The sequence below is a fragment of the Bos taurus genome, chromosome 14 (assembly GCF_002263795.3).
Source record: "Bos taurus isolate L1 Dominette 01449 registration number 42190680 breed Hereford chromosome 14, ARS-UCD2.0, whole genome shotgun sequence".
Taxonomy (NCBI): Eukaryota; Metazoa; Chordata; class Mammalia; order Artiodactyla; family Bovidae; genus Bos; species Bos taurus.
This window is the reverse complement of record NC_037341.1, coordinates 76524671-76545205: the sequence shown is the minus strand read 5'-3', so window position 1 is coordinate 76545205 and position 20535 is coordinate 76524671. Positions and strand designations below refer to the sequence as shown.

The following is a 20535-nucleotide window of genomic DNA, read 5'->3' as shown; positions in this document are numbered from 1 at the left end:
ATTTTACACCCTTGCGGCTCTCTGCCCCCAGCCCCATGCCCCACATACGACAATTAGTGTGTAGGGTCATCTTCTACGTGGTTCCGCCGGTCAGTTATTATGAATATGGTTTTTCAAACTACAGTTCCCTCTGGGAGTCAAGTATTTTACCGCAGCCACATCTGTCATACACTGGAGCTTAAAATAAAAGGAGATGTAATTTCCTTCGTGAACAGGTATGTGCCTGAACGGTGTGTGTGTGGCTTTCATTTAACCCGAGGGATGCTCCTTATCCTCATGCAGTCATTTTCCTAATGATCGAGTCCTAACGATCGAGTGCTCCTTCCACACCAGCTGCAGTTACATGATCGACAATGTGATCCTCCTGATGAACGGCGCGCTGCAGAACAAGCCTGTGAAGGATGTTCTGGTGAAGTGCCACCCCCTGGGCCACTTCACGGAGATGGAGGCAGTCAACATTGCAGAGACACCTTCTGACCTCTTCAATGCCATTCTGGTCGAGACACCCCTAGGTACGAGTGCATAAGTAATTGTGCAGCTGCTTGCGTGTGTTACCACACTATTAGAAAATGCAGTTGCACGTCGCAGTTGTCTCCATGAACACAGTGTCACACTGTACAGTTTCCTCGAAGGGGAGGGGACATGCAGAATCCTCTGGTCCAGCTCCCTCCTTTTTCAGATCAAGACAAGTGATGTGATACCACCCCAGATCCCACACAGACCACTGGTAGCCGAGACAGGCCAGGCCTCATCTTCCAACCTCCAAACCCATGGGCTTCACTCCTGATCACAGCAAATAAATAATAAAACTTGTAATTTTTCAAAAAATTTTCCTTTTTTGATTAATCCTTACCTTTTCATTTTAAATTTCTGTCTGTATAAGGCTGTGTCTGGGAAACACTTTGTTTTAAGAAGTTTGGGAATGCCATTTTTTTTCTGAGATGCTCAGGAGTGTCCGTCAAACAACCTGAAGCCGTGATAAAATAAATGTTAATGTCATCATAGCTTGGCACTGACAAGAGTTGCAGCATTTAAAATGCTGAAGGAATCATTTTATATCTCCATTGTCAGGAAACCTAGATAACAGCAGTTCACTGTTGATCATTCATCATAATAGTTGCCATTTAAAACAAACTTTAAAAAGAAAAGTAATCACATCATTATTAAGTGTCGGTTGCTCCAGGAGCATAGCACGGCAGAAAGACGGTGAGTCTGAAAACCCAGGTCCACAGGCGTGAAACCAGGCCCTGTCGCCCCCAACCAAGGGACTTGGGACAACTCATTTCACCCCAGTTTCCTCATTCTGAAAACAATACTCTCTCCCTATCAAAGAGTTTTAAACACTAGGACAGTTTGAATACAGCTACATACTTGTCACATAGTAAGGTCGCAAATGGTGACTACGGCTGACGTGGGGAGGGACTTCAAAAACGGAAACCATGAAGTGAGTAGTTCAAGGTTGTGAGGACTGAATATGTTCAAGTGTATCCAGTGTTTACTGGCGGCTCGCACGGAGCAAGTGCTTCCTCGGTAATCACTCCCCGTCACCGTCATTGTCAGCTTCAGTGAGGCTGTCGATCGCCCTCACTCTACAGTGTCCTAGTCCGGGGTGAGCAGAGGGTGGCACATTCACAGAACATTTTCTACAATGTAAAATCCTATTTTGATGTATTTTGTATGATAATTTCTGCTTTCAGCTCCGTTCTTTCAAGACTGTACTTCTGAAAATGCTCTAGATGAACTGAATATTGAAATCCTGCGGAATAAACTATACAAGGTAACTGTTTTCCCAAATATGATGTTCTTCTTTGTTACATAATACATTGTAACCAGAGTTCTTCATTAGATATCACTTACTCGCTAGCAGCTCAGCTGGTAGAGAATTCGCCTCCCTAGGTCGGGAAGATCCCATGGAGAAGTAACTGGCAACCCACTCCATTATTCTTGCTGGGTTGCAAAGAGTAGGACATGACCGGATGACCAATACTTTCACTCTATTGACCAATGATCGGCTCAGCTGTGTGGTACTGGGCTTCCAAGGTGGTGCTAACCCGCCTGCCGATGCAGTAGACATAAGAGACGTGGGTTCAGTCCCTGGGTCGAGAAGATCCCCTGGAGAGGGCAATGGCACCCCACTCTGGTGCTCTTGCCTGGAGAATCCCATGAACAGAGGAGCCTGGCGGGCTGCAGTCTATTGGGTCGCACAGAGTCAGACACGACTGAAAGCGACTTAGCACCAGCACTAGCTCTCGCTAGCCAACTTCTGAATTATGAGGTTAGACATAATGTAAACAAATCTCTTTTTAGTCCTGACCTGTCTTCTAGTTAAATACACGTATGTCAAGTTCATGAAAATCCCATGGATGGAGGAGCCTGGTAGGCTGCAGACCATGGGGTCGCTAAGAGTCGGACACGACTGAGCAACTTCACGTTCACTTTTCACTTTCATGCATTGGAGAAGGAAATGGCAACCCACTCCAGTGTTCTTGCCTGGAGAATCCCAGGGATGGGGGAGCCTGGTGGGCTGCCGTCTATGGGGTTGCACAGAGTCAGACACGACTGACGAGACTTAGCAGCAGCAACAGCAGCAGCAGCAAGTTCTCCCATCCAGCAAGATTCTTGAGATGATCCCATTCTTCTCTGTATCCTTAGCTCTTACACGACACCTGGCACATAAAAGGTGTCAACTGGATGGATGGATGGATAGGTCGATAGATGAGTGGGGTGAACAACGCCAATCCATTTCCAAAGCAGCGGCACGCACAGCGACCCCTGTGTTATGTAGTTTCCATGTCCTCAGCCCTGTGAACCTGCCCACACAGTTTTAATTGACTGACAGTGTGCAGCATTCCAGGATGGCCAGCCTGTGGACACCACACCACAGGCACCACCTTGTGCAGTGTGGCCATCTCTCTGGGCCGTGCTGCCGCCCTCTGAGATGCCCTGTGTGATAGGCGCTGAGTCAAAGGGGCTGTCCATTTCCACCCATGCAACCGCAGCATCTTTAGACACGCTCACAGAGCAACTGAATGGATATGCCCTCTATCTAGCTTCTTATGCTGAAACATATGAAGCCTCTCCAAGGCACTGCATTGCAGCAGTTTCCGTTTTATAGAGAGACTTATGGGCTTCGAGGAGGCATCCCTGAGATACAGCTAAGAGAAACCACTGTTTTAAGCATTTCTAGGCATTAGTTCATTTAATCCACTCAGCAAAACTACGTGCCATCCCTGCTCCCCAGATGAGAAAACTGAAACATGGAGAGGTAAATTTAGTTGGTAGAAGTCAGCGAGCTAGTAGGTAATAGAGCTGAGACTCAAATGCAGACTGCCTGACTCTACAGCCTAGACTCTGCCTTCCCTGTGTATTGCCCACGCTCAGCGCCATCCCAAAAGTGTCTCCTGAGCGCTAGGACTTTCACTTTTCATAGGACCCATTCTGGACCTATTTGCTGAGCTCATAAGACAGTTTCATAGTCTTGTCAGAATAGTGAGAATTAACTATGAAATAATCCAAGAGCCACGCAAAAAAGTGCTTGGTATGTTATTTCAAGCTATGGTAAGTTCAATTTTGTTCTTTTACAGAGTTTTGCTTTTTAGGCTGTGCAATGTGCTGCAAGATGAAAGTTTGCATCAAATATATTATAAAATATCTCCCTATGGGAGAAGTAATTCAATTTTCATTAAAGAGTTTAATAAGTCGTGAAAAGCTGATCTAGAAATTTCCAAAAGGAAAATATGTTCATTTTCTTGTTTTGTGATCTTTCTTCTTTTTTAAGTCCTACATCGAGGCATTCTATAAATTCTGTAAGAATCATGGTGACGTCACAGCGGAAGTCATGTGTCCCATTCTGGAGGTAAGAAAGAGACCTCGACTTTTTTATGCCAAATAATGGGCTCACATGCTTTTTATTTATATAATCCTACCATTTTTTTATTCTTAGAAGTTCTTTTATCTGGAAATAAAATAGCAATATATTTTATCATGTGTATCATTTGATGTCTTCAGTAAGAGTGGTATTTTCCCAGTTTTCTACAGAGAAGAGCTATTTGGGAATTAAAAAAGAATAACGCTTATAGAAGTTTGATCATGATTTACTTGGATATAGTATGAAGGAAGCAGATTACAATTCGTTAAACATTTATTATGGTTTGGACAACTGGTGCACTATAGGTACCCATAACAATCACCAAGTTCCCTCCCAACATCGGGCCTGTTGGGAACCCCCACAACTTGTCAGCAAAACCCACTGCGGGTGGCACTTCTCATTAAGTCCTAAAATAAAGGCCCCCACGAGCAACCCTTGAGCACCACTGCAGAAAGACCACGGGTGGTGATTCACAGTTGGCGTGCCCGCTTACTCCTCACAGCCTGGCAGAGGCCACCTTCGGCACCCACCTCTCTAACAGATGTTATACTCCCTTTAATTCCTCTTCATCATCACAGCTTTCATCTGTGCCCAGAGGCCCTCTTGCTTGCAAATGTCAATCTGCACACGCACGGGAGACTCAGGCCAGAGATCAAGGGATCGGAGGGGAATTCTGGGAGTAGTTTGCTCTGAGTGTTTTACCTGGATCTCTTTTGCTGACTTACTATTTCACTTGGATCTTAAAAAAAAAAAGCATTCCCCGGTGGTCCAGCGCAAGGACTCTTCGCTTTCACTGCCAGGAGCACAGGTTCAGTCCCTGGTTGGGGAACTAAGAATCCTTGAAGCCACGTGGCACAGCCAAAAAACAAACAAACAAACAAAAAAACTTACTGGGCTTAGAAAGCTCTTGCTTTGCTCTATGGAAAGAAGTTTTGTCTAAAGAATATCCTTAATCATTAGATTATCAGTTATACTGGCTTCATTGATGGGTTTAGTTCAGTCTCTCAGTAGTGTCTGACTCTTTGTAACCAGCACGCCAGGCGTCTCTGTCCATCACCAACTCCCGGAGTTTACTCAAACTCATGTCCATTGAGTTGGTGATGCCATCCAACCATCTCATCCTCTGTCATCCCCTTCTCCTCCTGCCTTCAACCTTTCCCACCATCAGAGTCTTTTCAAATAAGTCAGTTCTTCGCATCAGGTGGCCAAAATATTGGAGTTTCAGCTTCAGCATCAGTCCTTCCAATGAACACTCAGGACTGGGTAGATATTAATATTTACATATTTGAATGATTTCTAATTTCAAGAAAAGCCTGATAAGAACTACTCATTGAAGAAGAAGAGAAAAAGCTGAAATAGCTTCATCTGCACATATTTTAACTTAATGTTCTGATACTGCATTTGATAAAAGTGTGTGTATGCAGAGTTGCTTCAGTCATGTCCAACTCTGCGACCCCGTGGACAGTAGCCCACCAGGCTTCTCTGTGCATGCGATTCTCCAGGCAAGGATACTGGAGTGGGTTATCGTGCCCTCCTCCAGGGGATCTTCCTGACCGAGGAATCAAACCACATCTCTTACATCTCCTGTATTAGCAGTCTAGGTTCTTTACCACTAGAGCCACCTGGGAAGCCCCCTGATAAAAGTAATTCCCCTCAAATATCTAATTATTAAACTTTTACAGTTAAAGATACTGTTGAAAATTTAAAGTCAAAGCAGTCCTTGAAGTAAGAACTCTTTGGAGGATTCCAAAAATATTTTTTATCTCTATCTGTATTACATAGGTGGTGGGCATCAAAACATATTTTTTTAAGACATGCCAGTTGTCAGAAAGTGAGTTCCAGACATGCTGAGCACATAATACAAGCAGCCTAGTGACCCTCTGAAGCACCTCACTTTCTTTTCATAAATTTAACTATTGCTGCTGCTGCTGCTGCTAAGTTGCTTCAGTCGTGTCCGACTCTGTGCGACCCCATAGACGGCAGCCCACCAGGCTCCCTGTCCCTGGGATTCTCCAGGCAAGAATTTAACTACTAGCCACTCTACAAAAAGCCACATTATCTATGGCTCAAAGTACAGATTCTACATGGCATAATTCCTGTGGCTTAGCAACGATTCACCTACTTTGTACCTATCAAATATGTGGGAAAGAGTTATGTTACGATTAATAACCTTCACGTCTGTCAAAATGACTATCACCAAACGAATATAAACAACAAATGTTGGCAAGGATGTGGAGAAAAGGAAATCGTCGCCACTGTAGTTAGGAACATAAATTGGTGCAGCCGCTGTGGAAGCTGGTGTGGGGTTTCTCAAAAAAAAATGAAACTAGAACTACCACATGACCCAGCAATTCCACTCCTGGATACACATCTGAGAAAAAGCAAAGATACTCATTTGGAAAGATACATACACGCCAGTGTGCATAGTAGCATTATTTACCATTTCCAAGGAATGGACGCAACCTAAATGTCCATCAACAGATGAAAAGGTAAAGAAGATGTAGTACATATATACAACGGAATACTACTCAGCCATGAAAAAGGATGAAATCTCGCCATTTGCAGCAACTTGGATGGATTTGGAGGGCATTATGTTAAGTGATGGAGAAGGAAATGGCAACCCACTCCAGTGTTCTTGCCTGGAGAATCCCAGGGACGGGGGAGCCTGGTGGGCTGCCGTCTTATGGGGTCACACAGAGTCGGACATGACTGAAGCGACTTAGCAGCAGCAGCAGCACGTTAAGTGAAATAAGACAAAGTACTGTATGTTATCTTATATGTGGAATCTAAAAAATAATACCAGTGAATAAAACAAAAAAGAAGCAGACTGGTGGATAAAGAGAACAAATTAATGGTTACCAGTGGAGAGAGTGAAGGGGGAGGGGCAGGATGGGGGAAAGGAAGGGTTATTATGGGATTTTATGAAATGTGAAAATCGTAAAGTGCTATAGAATAATCTTTCATTTAATAAAAAAGAAAAAAGATAATAACCCTACAGAGGTATACAACGGCAGTATTAATAGCTAACATTTATTGTATACCAGATACTGTCCTAGGTGCTTTATATATATAAATTCACTTGGACTTCAAAATAGCACATTGAGATGTGTAGCTTAGGATGTCTTTTTCAGAGGGGACACTGAGGCACAGAGAAGGCTAGCAAGTTGCCTGATGTCAAACAGCTGTCAGGATTTGGGTTATCTGGCTCTGGTTCTTATGTGTTTATCTACTGTGCTAGGTCACCTCCACGTCAAATTCACCTGCAGCTCTTCTGTATGATGCCAAGTGCTAATTCTTAAGCAAGATCATACTCCACATGCTTTAAAAACCAGGAGCAAATAAGAATTATGTCTTTGTCATCCTTGGTAATGTGAAAAGGACAGCACAGTATTAGAAGAATACTTGTCACCAGGAGGATTTGGTCAAAATACTATATGCCCTGTGTTCTCTTTGTCCTTTCCCGATACCCAAGATACTACCTTATTAGATTTTTTTTCAAGCAATGTTAAAAATCCATTTAACTATCTTTATATGCTTAAGTAAAAATATCAGTTACACATGGTATGCAGTTATTACATGTCTAATGATATGATCAGAAGAGGTGTGTCAGTTTTATGTCAATGTCCCAGGTCATGTAATTACTTCCCCTTTTGTTTGCACAACCATAGAGCACTTAGAATTTTGAAGTTCTTCCGTATATATTCTCATTTGATCTTATTTGATAAGAGACTTCAAAAGATTGAATATAGTAGAAGAGGGAATAAACCTAGGCTTTCAGGTGAAAATGTGACCTAATTACGAGATTGTGGCTTCATATTTAAAAAAAGAAATTGACTTACGTCCCAGGCAAATGTGCTGCAGGGGACTGTTTGCCTCTTTCCTGCTTTTCCGATGATCTGCATGGTTAATGAAGCCGTGAAAATAATAAGCACAGAGTATGCTTGTTTTACCTCCCTGGGCCAGGACACATGCTGATAAGGAGGGGCTGGTTCACTTCACGCTCTTCCTCTGCCGTCAACCCTCTATCCACTGCTCCCACCAGGGAGACCCTTCCTCCTGTAAGGAACTGGCAAGAATTTTCAAACTAATCAGCCCAACTCTGTCATAAGCAACGGATAAGGGTTTTGAATCTGTCAAAATGCATAGCTATCTTTTGCAATAGCAACAAAAAATGTTATGGTTTTACAATGCCTGAGTATCTGCAGGGAAAGGAAAGACAGGATGTTTAAGGTACGCTGTGCTACACAGGCTGGTTGCCTTCTGCAAGCGATACTGGGCTTACGGGAAACCAGTACCACCCCAGCTACTCGCCTCTGTAATCAGGTGTCATGGCAAAGTGTCTGCTTAGGTCAAAGACAGGATGGCCTCTTTACAATTCAAAAATTATAGCTCTTTTCATGAAGAGAATACACACACAAACACGCACACAGCCTCTAGGCTAGAAGAAAGCAGTAGATCAGATCAGATCAGTCGCTCAGTCGTGTCCGACTCTTTGCGACCCCATGAATCGCACCACGCCAGGCCTCCCTGTCCATCACCAGCTCCGCCAAAGGAAATCATATCCGATTAGAGAGAAGAGAGAAGGGCTTCAGATGAAAAACACTGTATTTCAGGAGATCCTCAAAGGCAGGTAGAATTTCAACCTGTAGAGTTATGGGATGGTGTGTGTGCTCTGTAGGCAAAGGGGAAGGACCAGAAGTTGGAAAGTGAGAGGCGTGTGCAGATAAGCAGCCGCGTCCGTCAAAGTCCTCTCTTCTGGCGAGGCTTGGGAAGCCTCTCCCGTTCCCTCCCAGCTACCTGTCCCTGCCGCCTCTGCAGCTGCATCCCGGGACTTGGAGCTTCGGGCACTGCCCCCCGATGTCACGCTCTGCCCGCGCGACTTCTTCCTCCGCCTTGGTGCCTGCAGTGCTCCCCACCCCACCCCATTTCTCTCCTTGAGATTCTAACATTTTGGCGCTAGAAAGGACGCTGAAGAGCATCTGGGGCGATGAACTCCATTGTTGCTCCGCCTGCCCTGTTGGTTATTTTCAGGGTTTCTTTTTGCCATGAAATCTTCCTATTGCATTTCTTTTCTTATCCCGGAAGGTCTAAGATTACTGACAAGTTTGATTATATTCAGTAGCCAGAGGCAGCTGCCTTTGCTTCCATATAAGGCTTCTCCTTGCCTCTGACGCACCCATAATTTCCATGAGAGCAATCAAAAGAATCAGAGAAACCAACTCTCGCTCTACTGATAGGAAACACCTGTTCTAACAAAACAGTTCCAGTAAGATCTGTTGTAAGTCTGGATTTGCTATTGGTTAATTAGTAAAAAAAAAAATAATACTGTAGAGCAATTCATTTCAGTTCTGATGTGCATATGAGCAAGCTTGGGATCTTATTTCAAATGCAGATTCTAATTCACTAGGTCTGGACTACAGTCTAAGATTCTGAACTTCTAACAAGCTTCCCAGTGAGGTCAAAGCTACGAATCCTTGAAACACACCTTGGATAGCAACATGGTAGAGAATATTAGAGAATTTTAGAGTGGTAGAACTGTGGACTATTCTGTTGGAGTTGGTAAACGTTTAAGATCTTCCTGTGTCAGGCACTAGATATTCAAAAAATAAATAAGACAGACATGACCCCTCAAAGATTTTAGAGTGCAGTGGGATGAAAGGAACATGCAGAGATTTTAAAATAATGTGGTAAGCACAGGTTGCTTTGGGTAGGTGGAGACGGTCTTCTAAGCCCAAGGTCATCATGGCAGATTCCCCTGGCAGGCAGAGGAGGTACCTGTGGGGGACGGACCGAGATGGAATGGTCAGCGTGGGTAGAAGCAGAAACAACAGGAGTGTGAAGAAATAGAGGGCGATTTCAAGAAGGATTTGCTGGTCAGATGAAACAGAGAGGTGGGACGTGGGGCTGGGAGCTCAGTGTCTAGTAGGGCTCAGCACAGAGGAGACAGGTGGGGAGTAGACTGACCCCTCCTGAGAGAGCATGTGATCAGACCTCACCATTTACAAATAAGGAAACAGGTCCGGAGAGCAAAGTCACTTGTCCCAAGTCCCACGATCCTTAGAGACAGGCTTAGATTTGTCAATATCTACCCTAGGACTTGAAAGAAGAAAACCAATACCAGCGAAGTACAAACAAATGGTAAGTAGCCCAATTTAAGTTATGACCAACCTAGACAGCATATTAAAAAGCAGAGACATTAGTTTGCCAACAAAGGTCCAGCTAGTCAAGGCTATGGTTTTTCCAGTAGTCACTTATGGATGTGAGAGTTGAACTCTAAAGAAAGCTGAGAGCAGAAGAATTGATGCTTTTGAACTGTGGTATTGGAGAAGACTCTTGAGAGTCCCTGGACTGCAAGGAGATCCAACCAGTCCATCCTAAAGGAAATCAGCCCTGGGTGTTCATTGGAAGGACTGATGATGAAGCTGAAACTCCAATACTTTGGCCACCTGATGTGAAGAGCTGACTCATTGGAAAAGACCCTGATGCTGGGAAAGATTGAGGGCAGGAGGAGAAGGGGATGGCAGAGGATGAAATGGTTGGTTGGCGTCACTGACTCAGTGGACATGGGTTTGGGTAAACTCTGGGAGTTGGTGATGGACAGGGAGGCCTGGCATGCTGCAGTCCATGGGGTCGCAAAGAGTCAGACATGACTGAGTGACTGAACTGAACTGATCTCAGCATTCAGAAAGGGATGTTAACTGGTATGACATGCACTTTTTTGTTCTAAACACTTTGCCAGGACCTTCTGTGTACATTATCTCATCCTATTTCTGAATCGATCCCAGCAAGTTGGTCTTATTCTGATGTTTATGGAAGGGGCGTTTGGGACTCTAGGGGGCTACACGAGAGAAACACTTGAGTAACTGATAAGAGAGAGCCTGGGAACTGCAGTGGGATGCCCTGGCCTCCTGGGCTGTGAGCTCCTTCTCTGGCCAGCAGAGTTGCTCTGTGACAGGAAGAGACTGTGGGGATATTAATAACACGTCTGTATTATAATTAGCCACAGATTGGAAAGAAAGCAGATCGTTTCGAAAATGAATTTGTCTAGAGCATTTAGTAGGTGGTTCAATTTCATTGACTCTCATGTCTTGCAAATTCAGTTTGAGGCTGACCGGCGTGCTTTTATCATCACTCTGAACTCCTTTGGCACCGAGTTGAGCAAAGAGGACCGGGAGACCCTCTACCCGACCTGCGGCAAGCTCCACCCCGAGGGGCTGCGCCTGCTGGCCCAGGCGGAGGACTTCGAGCAGATGAAGAGGGTAGCGGACAGTTACGGAGTGCGTGCTTATCCCGGAATGTCTCGCATGATTTCCTCTCGCATGCTTTAGAAGTCCACACATCACATTTACACTTTATCTAACGTGGTTATAATGTTTATAGGCTAGAAGGCAGTATTTCTTGCTATGATGTTTCTCCCAAAGAAATACATCGAGTTTCTAACCCAAGCTAGTGTGTTTTTTAAGATTCCTGCCAAGCAAGTACTTGTTTAAATCTCCAGGGGATGGTCATTCGAACCTTTTTTTTTTTTTTTAATAAAGTGCTTGATAGAGCAAATTCCCCAAGGGACTGGTGCAGTGGAAATGTGAGCTCATGTCAGAGTTATGTGTAAGAGCCTGCCCCAGCTGCCCTTTCAAGTGCCCACTGGACAGACAGTGCTAGGTACAGAGTGTCTCCTAGAAGGACACGGGAGAAATGGTCATACTGTTTACCACACCCTTTGCTCGGTGGCCAGCATTCGGGAAGGAGGGCTGCCGCCTCCTCTCTTACTGCGGCACCCGGCTGCTCTTGGACAGCCTGAAGCTTCTCAGCTCAAGGGTATAACCTCATCCCCTGGCACCCTCCCTTCTGACTTGCAGACAGTAACACACACCCTCCAGGGAGCTTTTCCAGAACTAGAATGACACCCCTCTCATCTTTGCCTATGGATTTTTGCCCCCAGGGAAAGATAAGCCAACCAACAATGCATGAATCTTTGTAACGTCTCTTGCGTCACTGCAAGAGGCTCTTGAGCGCAATCTTAAAATTTGAGCTTCTCCCCGGTTTTCACCCCTTCCTCACTTAAAATTCCATATGGATTTTATCAGTTGTCATCTCAAAGAACCGTGAAGCCACACTGAGTAACCCACGAGCACTCATTTAGCCTCTATAATGTGTCTAACCAGCCCTAAGAGACAAACGTGGAAATTAGCTCATACCACGTGCACAGAGAGCGGAATTGCTTTTGCCTCCCGCCTTGTAGGCCTGAATAAGCCCACAGAACGGAATTCCATCCCTCCTCTCCTTGTTTGGATTTTTTTGTTATTTCCTCAAGAGACCAAAGAGCCTACAAAAAACATTCAGGCCTTCTGGATAGATTTTCTAAAACAGATGCACAATTCTTATGTTGCTGGAAAGATATGATTTTTATGCTTATAAAACATGAAGACTTGTTTAAAAAAGAATGTCTTGCCTTTGTTTTTCAGGTATACAAGCCTTTGTTTGAGGCCGTAAGTGACAGCAGTGGGGGAAAGACTTTGGAGGATGTGTTTTATGAGCGTGAGGTATGGTGGAAATGGAAATGCTCCCAGCATTTACACCCTTTTTCTCATACTCTGGGTTTTAGTTTTTGTATTTTTTTAACACCTTGGGTTTTCTTTACAGTTGACCAGGCCAACTGACTAGGCACGTCCGTAGCTTGGACAGGTATTAGTCAGTATCTCTGCCTTGGAGCGTCAAGGCCCTGAGGTTCACAAATGATGGCTTCTTGTGGGATTGTCCCATCCAGACAGATGTGCTCATAGTGAAGTTCCGGGAGTGAGGCAGCTGCGCTGTGCCTAAGTCACTTCAGTCATGCCCGATTCTGTGCGGCCCTGTGGGCTGTAGCCCACCAGCCGCCTCTCTCCAGGGGATTCTCCAGGCAAGAATATGGAAGTGAGGTAGCTCGTCCATAATTACCCAGAGAAACAAAGCTAGGATGCCCTCATGATCACGTGTTGACAGCCGTCATGGAGCACACTCTGTTAAGGGCACACCCTCTAACCCATCCCTTCTTCAAGGAGGGTTTATCACTCCTGTGCAGTTACAACACTTAGGAATTATTTGCGTGGAAATCCATCCAGTCTAGATTATTCTGTTTTCCTGAAAAGGCAGAAGAGTACTTTAATCTTATAGCCAGTTCATGGGCTACTAAAACGTGCAACGAGAGGACTTCGGGCAGCTAGCCCGATGGCGGGCCCCCCACATCCGGACAATATTTTATGATGTGTTTTATTCATTTCCCTAAAACCACTAGTTTTAGAGAGAAGCCTGAAATTTACCCACACTTTAGGGTCAGACTGGCTCCAGAAAGCAGTATGAGAGTCTTCCTGTAAGCCCTACTCTAGACATTTTCTAACAGCTCTCTAGAAGGAAGTGAAAACAATGCAAGTTGTTTCATATATTAGGGATGCTTTAAAAGCCCACACTCTTGCGCTTCTGCAAAAACCGCTGTTAAAGGGCCCCCCTTGGCGGGAAAAATGCCTGCCTGCTCCTGACAGCGGGGAGCCTCCCCTTCCTGACAGCTTTGCTGGAGGTTTTCAGAACAGAGTAAGGGACTTGGTACCTCTTCTTTTTCCTAAATGGAAAAGAATAAAGGGATTGTTCCATTTCAGACTGTACCCTAGTTTAAAAAAAAATTTTTTTTTAATTTTCTTTTAACAGTTTAACTATATGTCAAGTTTCTAAGGAAACTCATAGCGTAACCTGGTCCAGATTCCAGAGTCCTGTATGACATTGCCCTGAAAAGGAGTCCAATAGCCTAAAAACGACTTGAAAATTGTAAACCGTTGTGCACCAAGGAAAAATATCTTATCTAAATGAGAGAAGCCAAATCAATTCTCTACCAAGTTACTCACACACACACACACACACACACACACACACACACAGACGAAGTCCTCCCAAGGTGAATCAGTGCTCACAGTGCTACTGAGATTTGGAGCTTGTCTTGTAATTTTCCAAACTTACTTCGTAAACTGCTGGTTGTCTGCCTTTCTCTGCAAAGTGACACTCTCCTTTCAGATTTGCTGAATTTCCTGCTGTTTCCCTTTCTTTGACCCAATTTGGAAATTGTCTATTTAAATACATATAAGCACTAAACAAGCACTAGCTGGTCTGTAGCTTCATATTATTTCATTAATGTAGTATGTTCCATATAAGTTGATGGTCCTTTTTTTTTTTTTTTCCTTCCTCAGGTACAGATGAACGTGCTGGCATTTAACAGGCAATTCCACTATGGTGTGTTTTATGCATACACCAAGCTGAAGGAACAAGAAATGAGAAATATCGTGTGGATAGCCGAATGCATTTCACAGAGACAACGAACTAAAATTAACAGTTACATTCCAATCTTATAACCCAGTGAGGGGCCTCAAATGCAGAAAATCATAAACATTAAGAGGAAGTTATGAGGGAAATAAAAGAGTTGTGTTGTACTATCTAGATCACACAAAAGTAAGAGACGTTGCACTTCATGAATTGTACACCCACTGGAAACAGCAAAGCAACCCTGAAACAAAGCATATCTTTTGCCAGGAGCCTTAAATCTTGTTATATGTCTCATTCTTCACTGGGCCTTAGACATTAATTTTAATTAACCTGTGGTGCTTTCCCTATTCTCGTTTTCTTCTTATAAAATCAAATCTATTAAGAAGTGTTTTGCTTTTCCATGTTTCTCCACAAGCTGAGTGTCTCCTTTACTCGTTAACTGTCCATTCCTTATCCATGTCCACAAAAATCCAGAGTAGTACCTAGGCATCAAGGAGCACACACACGGTGGAAAAGACTGTACTTTCTTCTAATGCACGTTGATCTGGTAGGCTTGGGAAAGCTCCAGAGTTCCAAATCATGTCCCACAGGGGCACGAGTGTTAAACTTCTTATTAAGGCTGCCGACTATGACTTATTTTCTCACAACTTTCATTAAACAAAAGGTATACCTCTCTTTCTTACAGTTTCTCCATATTAATACTTTGAGAAGAAAAAATTGTTATATTTTATTCATTAAGAAACGTAAATCATAGGTTCATAGGATATGGATTCTCTATAAAACTCCAGTTTACCAGAGAAAGAAAAATCAACAAACACTGTTCCAGTGCTTTCTTTAAAAATAATAAAAAATTCCTAAATAGAAAAATCTGGGTTTTTTTGCTATATTTAAAAGGTAAAGATATATTTATATTTGAAAGTTCTTCAAGTAAGAATATTTACAGAGTATAGAAAAGTGAAGTCACTCAGTGGTGCCCGACTCTTTGCAACCCCTTGGACTGTAGCCCACCAGGCTCCTCCGTCCATGGGATTTTCCAGGCAAGAGTCCTGGAGTGGGTTGCCACTTCCTTCTCCAGGGGATCGGATCTTCCCCGCCCAGGGATCGAACGCGGTCTCCCGCACTGTAGGCAGACGCTTTACTGTCTGAGCCACCAGGGAAGTCCAGGAATACACGGAGTATACCTATACTGAATTAAGTACAAAGACCAAGAAGTAAATCCATTTGGTGGGGGCGGGGGGGGGGGGCGGTTGGGAATTGAACTTATAAAATATTTCCTAATTTCAGTGATAGGAATTTTTTAAGCAGGAGGAAAAACAGTGGCTCAGAGAGTCAGAAGGCAGGCAGGTGCCTTGCTGCTCAGCTGTGCAGGGGCCCGGGCCGTGTGCCCACGTGGAGGCCGTGCTGTAAAGGCTCCAGCGCGGATTCAGCAGCCAGAACCAGGAGCTGCTCCAGGGGCAGCCTCTGCCGTGGAAAGCATCCTCCCCGGCTCGCCCCTGCCCCTACCTGCGGCTGCTGTCTTCCCCTCCGAAGCCTGGAGGCCAGGAGATGCCCGTAAACTACATTTCTGCAGTCTGCAGCGGGGGAGACTGGTAAGACTGGGCGTCCCTAAGGGTCGAGGGCAAAGATGCTGGTTGCACAGCGGCCCCTTAGAGAAAGTGGTGCTTTCTCAGACCAAGCCCTTCCCACCCGCCTCTCCATGACCCGTGTGGGCCCTTCACGTGCCCCAGGGCTGCAGGCTGCGGTTACCGCTCTCATCACCTCCATGCGGGTAATGAAGCCTCCAGCCCCCGCAACCCCGCCCTAGCCACCAAGTCTAACCATCGTGTGGACAGAAGAGAAGGGAATTTCCTGTCACCTCATGCGGCGCATGCTGCAGGTTGTGCCCTGTTAGAGACGGGGTGCACCCTCTGCTGTTGGGAAAACTTGGCTTCGAAGTTACAGCCTTTAAGTGTGGCTGGGATCCGATTTCTCTGTCCTACCTCGGGGACCCTTTGGAAACGAGGCCAGCAAATCAGGTACAGAAAGCAACACAAAAAACCACGAGGCAAAAATGCATTTCGTTTCCTAAGTGGTGGAAGCTGAGGCTCTTTGTTATCCCTTTAGCACCCACCTCCCAGCAGTATTCCATCAGTCTCAGATTTCCACCTCTATAATCGGCTGACTTTGGTCTTGGCACACGGTACTCCAGTGGATTCTACACCCAGAATTGCTCAGTCTGCACCCGGTCCAGCCCGCGCCACAGGCAGACTTCCGGCCACCCCCACCCCTTCATTCCCACCCCCTTCTCGAAGGTTCCAAAGTCATTTATCAGTCTGTCTGTGGGCAGGAACCTGTTAAATCTATAAGAAAGTTTTTCAGTCAGGAGAATTTGCGGTGCTTGGGGATTCAAAATCAGCAATTGCAGTTCTCAGGAAATTTGGAGAATATCTGAGGCAGGAAAAAAAATTGCAGTCCTTTTATTTGTTGCAATGCTTTTGGAATGCTGACAGCAAATAAAAAGGACCATTCTGAATCTGGGTGAATTTCGCCTAAGGCTGTCTTGCTGAATATTGGACAAGTTGAATTAACCCTTCCCCGCAGCATGGCAGAAACTTAATAAGACATTAAGACAGATAAATAAAACTTTGTAGAGTGAAGAAAGACTTGGTTATCAGATTTGAGAGGTTTCATCAGTAATAACTTTTAACCTACCACTTGAAACATGCTGGTAGTGTCAGATCTCACAGGTAAGATGAAGATATATGTGAAAGTGAAAGTGTTAGTCATTCAGTCGTGTCCGATTTTTGCGATCCTATGGACTGTAGCCCACCAGGCTCTGCTGTCCATGGAATTCTCCAGGCAAGAACACAAGGGATCTTCCCAACCCATGGATCCAACCCACGTCTCCCGCATTGCGGCGAGACCTGATATTGGGAGTTTTTATGTTAGTTTGGATGGCTGCATAGTTACAAAATGTAGGAGCTTTATAAATAAGAGAATAGGCTGCAGAAACTATCGTAAGGGCCAAACCACCTGCCCTGAGCAATTTCCTATGCTCATTTTCCTCTTTTACATCTTCATTACTCTGTCTGGCCTCCCATCAATCACTTTCCCACTTTCTCCTCAGTCACTTTCTGCTGCAATTTCCAGCTTCAACAACCAACTTGATCACTAAGTGAAATATGATTGATCAGAGCACTGCTCAATGAGAACAGCTGGCTGCTTTTCCAAGGGAAGGCAAGTTGGGGTTCTCTTTGAAAAGGAAAGAGAATACATGAAGAAGATGCACATAGAAACCAGTGTCAATCAATATACTGGAAGTTGTCCCCAGAAAATTATCATTCTGTTCAGATCCACAAAATGTCATTTAAAGACTGGGATCATTGACAAGCTATAAAAGTACATTGGTAGCTCTATGCAGACTTCTGATATCTGTAAGAATGTTTTCAACATTCTACTTAGTGTGGATCTCTTTTTGACAAAGTTGGAAGCAAGTTTTATGGATAAATACATAAGAAATTATTAGATCTCCATTTCAGGAAGCAAGTACCAGACTCCCTATCAATAGAGCAGGCTCTCATTAAGACTGGTTGCAGTGGTTTTACTGCAAGGTTGCATATGTCTTCACATTCTTTAAAACTCCTCCACCTAGAGATGGGGCTCTTTGTCCCTTCTCCTTGTACATAAGCTATCTTTAGTGACTTACTCATAACCAGCAAAATCCAGAAATGCAGTGCTGTATGCCTTCCAAGGTTATTTAGTTCCCTTTGCTTACTGGATTTTAAGTCCTGAGCTACCATGTAAGTAGTCCAGCTTCCCTGAGCCTCCCATACTGTGAGGAAGCCAAGCCACATACAGCAGCCAAGGTTAGACACTCAGACAACATGGAGAAGCAAGGTATATTCAAATATGACAATCCCAGTTGAGCCCCAACCAACAGTATCACATCTAGACTGCCATGTCTAGCCCAGGCTAGTCTTCAGATACTAAAGCTCAACCCAACACCTGACCACAACTGCATGAGAGATCCCAGGCGAGAACTACCTAGACAAGTCCTGTCCTAAATTACTGACCTGCAGTATCCTTGAGCTTAATAAAGAGTTGCTGCTTTGAACCGCTAAATCGAGGGTACTTCTTTGCAGTAGTACAAATGGAACAGTGGCACTCAGCAGTCATCCACTGATAGGTCCCACAGTGTCTGTGGCCACTCTGAAGTCCTTTCTTAGGCCTGCCGAAGCTATCCACTCTCCAATCGTCTTTGCAGGTGGTTGGGGTAGGTATGGTTTTCTACGTATATCACCTGCAAATGAGTCTTGACTCTGACCCGGAGGGACTACTTCTGTGCCGTTTGAAGACAGAAATGTCACGCCCAAGGCCAGATAGGAGCGAGCAACTCCAGGGGACAGGGCGGCATCTTGCTTTCCAGTAAGGTCTGGCAGCACCAGACTCGCTGACCCTGTCTCACTCTTCAGAGGTGATAGTCATTATTACCTTTGTCGTTTTTTGAACAAACAGCAATTTTAGATTTTAAACTAAACATTTTCAGATTCTTCTTTTGTAAGTTTTGAAAAATTAAAGCAGTTCATTCTGTATTCAGCTCTTCATGCTGATGAGATACATATTTTGTTGGATAAGATGTTCACTGTTTTTAAATTTTTGGTTTGATTTAGTGTTTTATTTTTAATTTTCTGCTCTTTTAAAAAATGAGTGAAATGCTAATATATTACAGTTCATTTCTGCAACATCAGGAGTTTTTAAAATTAACATATTTTCGTTTTTTTCAGGTTTTTGAAGAATAATTGACAAAATTGTAAGATACTTTAGTGCACAATATGATTTGATATGCATGGGCACGGACACTGTGAAGCGAGTCCTCCCATCATGGTAACACCTTTATTCTTGTATGGGAGATAATATTTAAGTTCTACTCTTTAGCAAATTTCAAATATGCAGTACAGTGTTACCAACTATAGTCATCAAGTAACACGTTCGATTCTATTAATAAGACCTTATTCATCTTATAACCAAAGGTTTGGACCTTTCTACCAACTTCTATTTATACCACTCCCTGCCCCTGTTAGTCACTTTTCTACTCTCTGTTTCTATGAGGCTGGCTTCTTTTTTTCCAAAATGTAAGTGAAAATTGAAAGGAAATCTATAGGTAAGATTTTAGTGACCGTGATTGTTGGTTGTTGTGGTTGTGTTAGTTGCTCAGTCATGTCTGACTCTTTGCCACCCCGTGGGCTGTGGCCTACCAGGCTCTTCTGTCCATGGGATTCTCCAGGCAAGAATAGTGGCATGCTTTGCCATGCCCTTCTCCAGGGAATCTTCCCAACCCAGAAGTTGAACCCAGGTCTCCTACATTGTAGACAGATTCTTTACTGTCTGAGATATCAGGGAAGCCCCTTAGTGATCATGACTAGATATATTTTAACTCAATCTATTTCTTAAGATATGTGGAAATATGGAAGCTTGGGTGACCATCAATTCTAGCTCTGGGTGTCCAGATCACATGGTTGTGTGCAAGGATTCACCCTGGTGCTGTGATGAGAGGTTTGTATTGAACAAATCTTTCAGAACCCGAAAGGCTTTCAGTAGAAAGACTGGAAGAAAGTTATGCAAGAACCACACGTGCAAATAAATAAACGTAAACCATATCATAGGGAATTATCAGTTCATAGTTCAACTGTTCCCTGTGCTGGAGGTAATTCTGTGAAATACCAGTATTACCTGAGCCACCAACTTTAACATGAGTCATTAACCATGGCTCTAATCATTTGAATTAAAATAATCCTTTAAGATTATTATATGTTAGAACTGGACATGGAACAACAGACTGGTTCCAAATAGGAAAAGGAGTATGTCAAGGCTGTTTATTGTCACCCTGCTTATTTAACTTACATGCAGAGTACATCACAAGAAACGCTGGGCTGGAAGAAGCACAAGCTAGAATCAAGATTGCCTGGAGAAATATCAATAACCTCAGATATGCAGATGACACCACCGTTACGGCAGAAACTGAAGAGGAACTAAAGAGCCTCTTGATGAAAGTGAAAGAAGAGAGTGAAAAAGTTGGCTTAAAGCTCAACATTCAGAAAACGAAGATCATGGCATCTGGTCCCATCACTTCATGGGAAATAGATGGGGAAACAGTGTCAGACTTTATTTTTGGGGGCTCCAAAATCACTGCAGATGGTGACTGCAGCCATGAAATTAAAAGACGCTTATCCTTGGAAGGAAAGTTATGACCAACCTAGATAGCATATTGAAAAGCAGAGACATTACTTTGCCAACAAAGGTCCGTCTAGTCAAGGCTATGGTTTTTCCAGTGGTCATGTATGGATGTGAGAGTTGGACTGTGAAGAAAGCTGAGCACCGAAGAATTGATGCTTTTGAACTGTGGT

General features: G+C 44.0%; 1 protein-coding gene across 1 annotated transcript in view; it reads left to right on the top strand.

Annotated features, from left to right (window-relative positions):
• The window catches only part of ATP6V0D2 (ATPase H+ transporting V0 subunit d2), a 56109-nt gene extending 41090 nt beyond the window's left edge, over positions 1–15019 (top strand). Inside the window, 6 exon segments of the mRNA NM_001046101.1 lie at positions 334–512; positions 1698–1777; positions 3779–3856; positions 10969–11145; positions 12331–12408; positions 14080–15019. Coding sequence (NP_001039566.1) covers positions 334–512; positions 1698–1777; positions 3779–3856; positions 10969–11145; positions 12331–12408; positions 14080–14241 — 754 coding nt within the window. The 3' untranslated portion in view covers positions 14242–15019.
• Positions 15020–20535: the final 5516 nt, after the last annotated feature.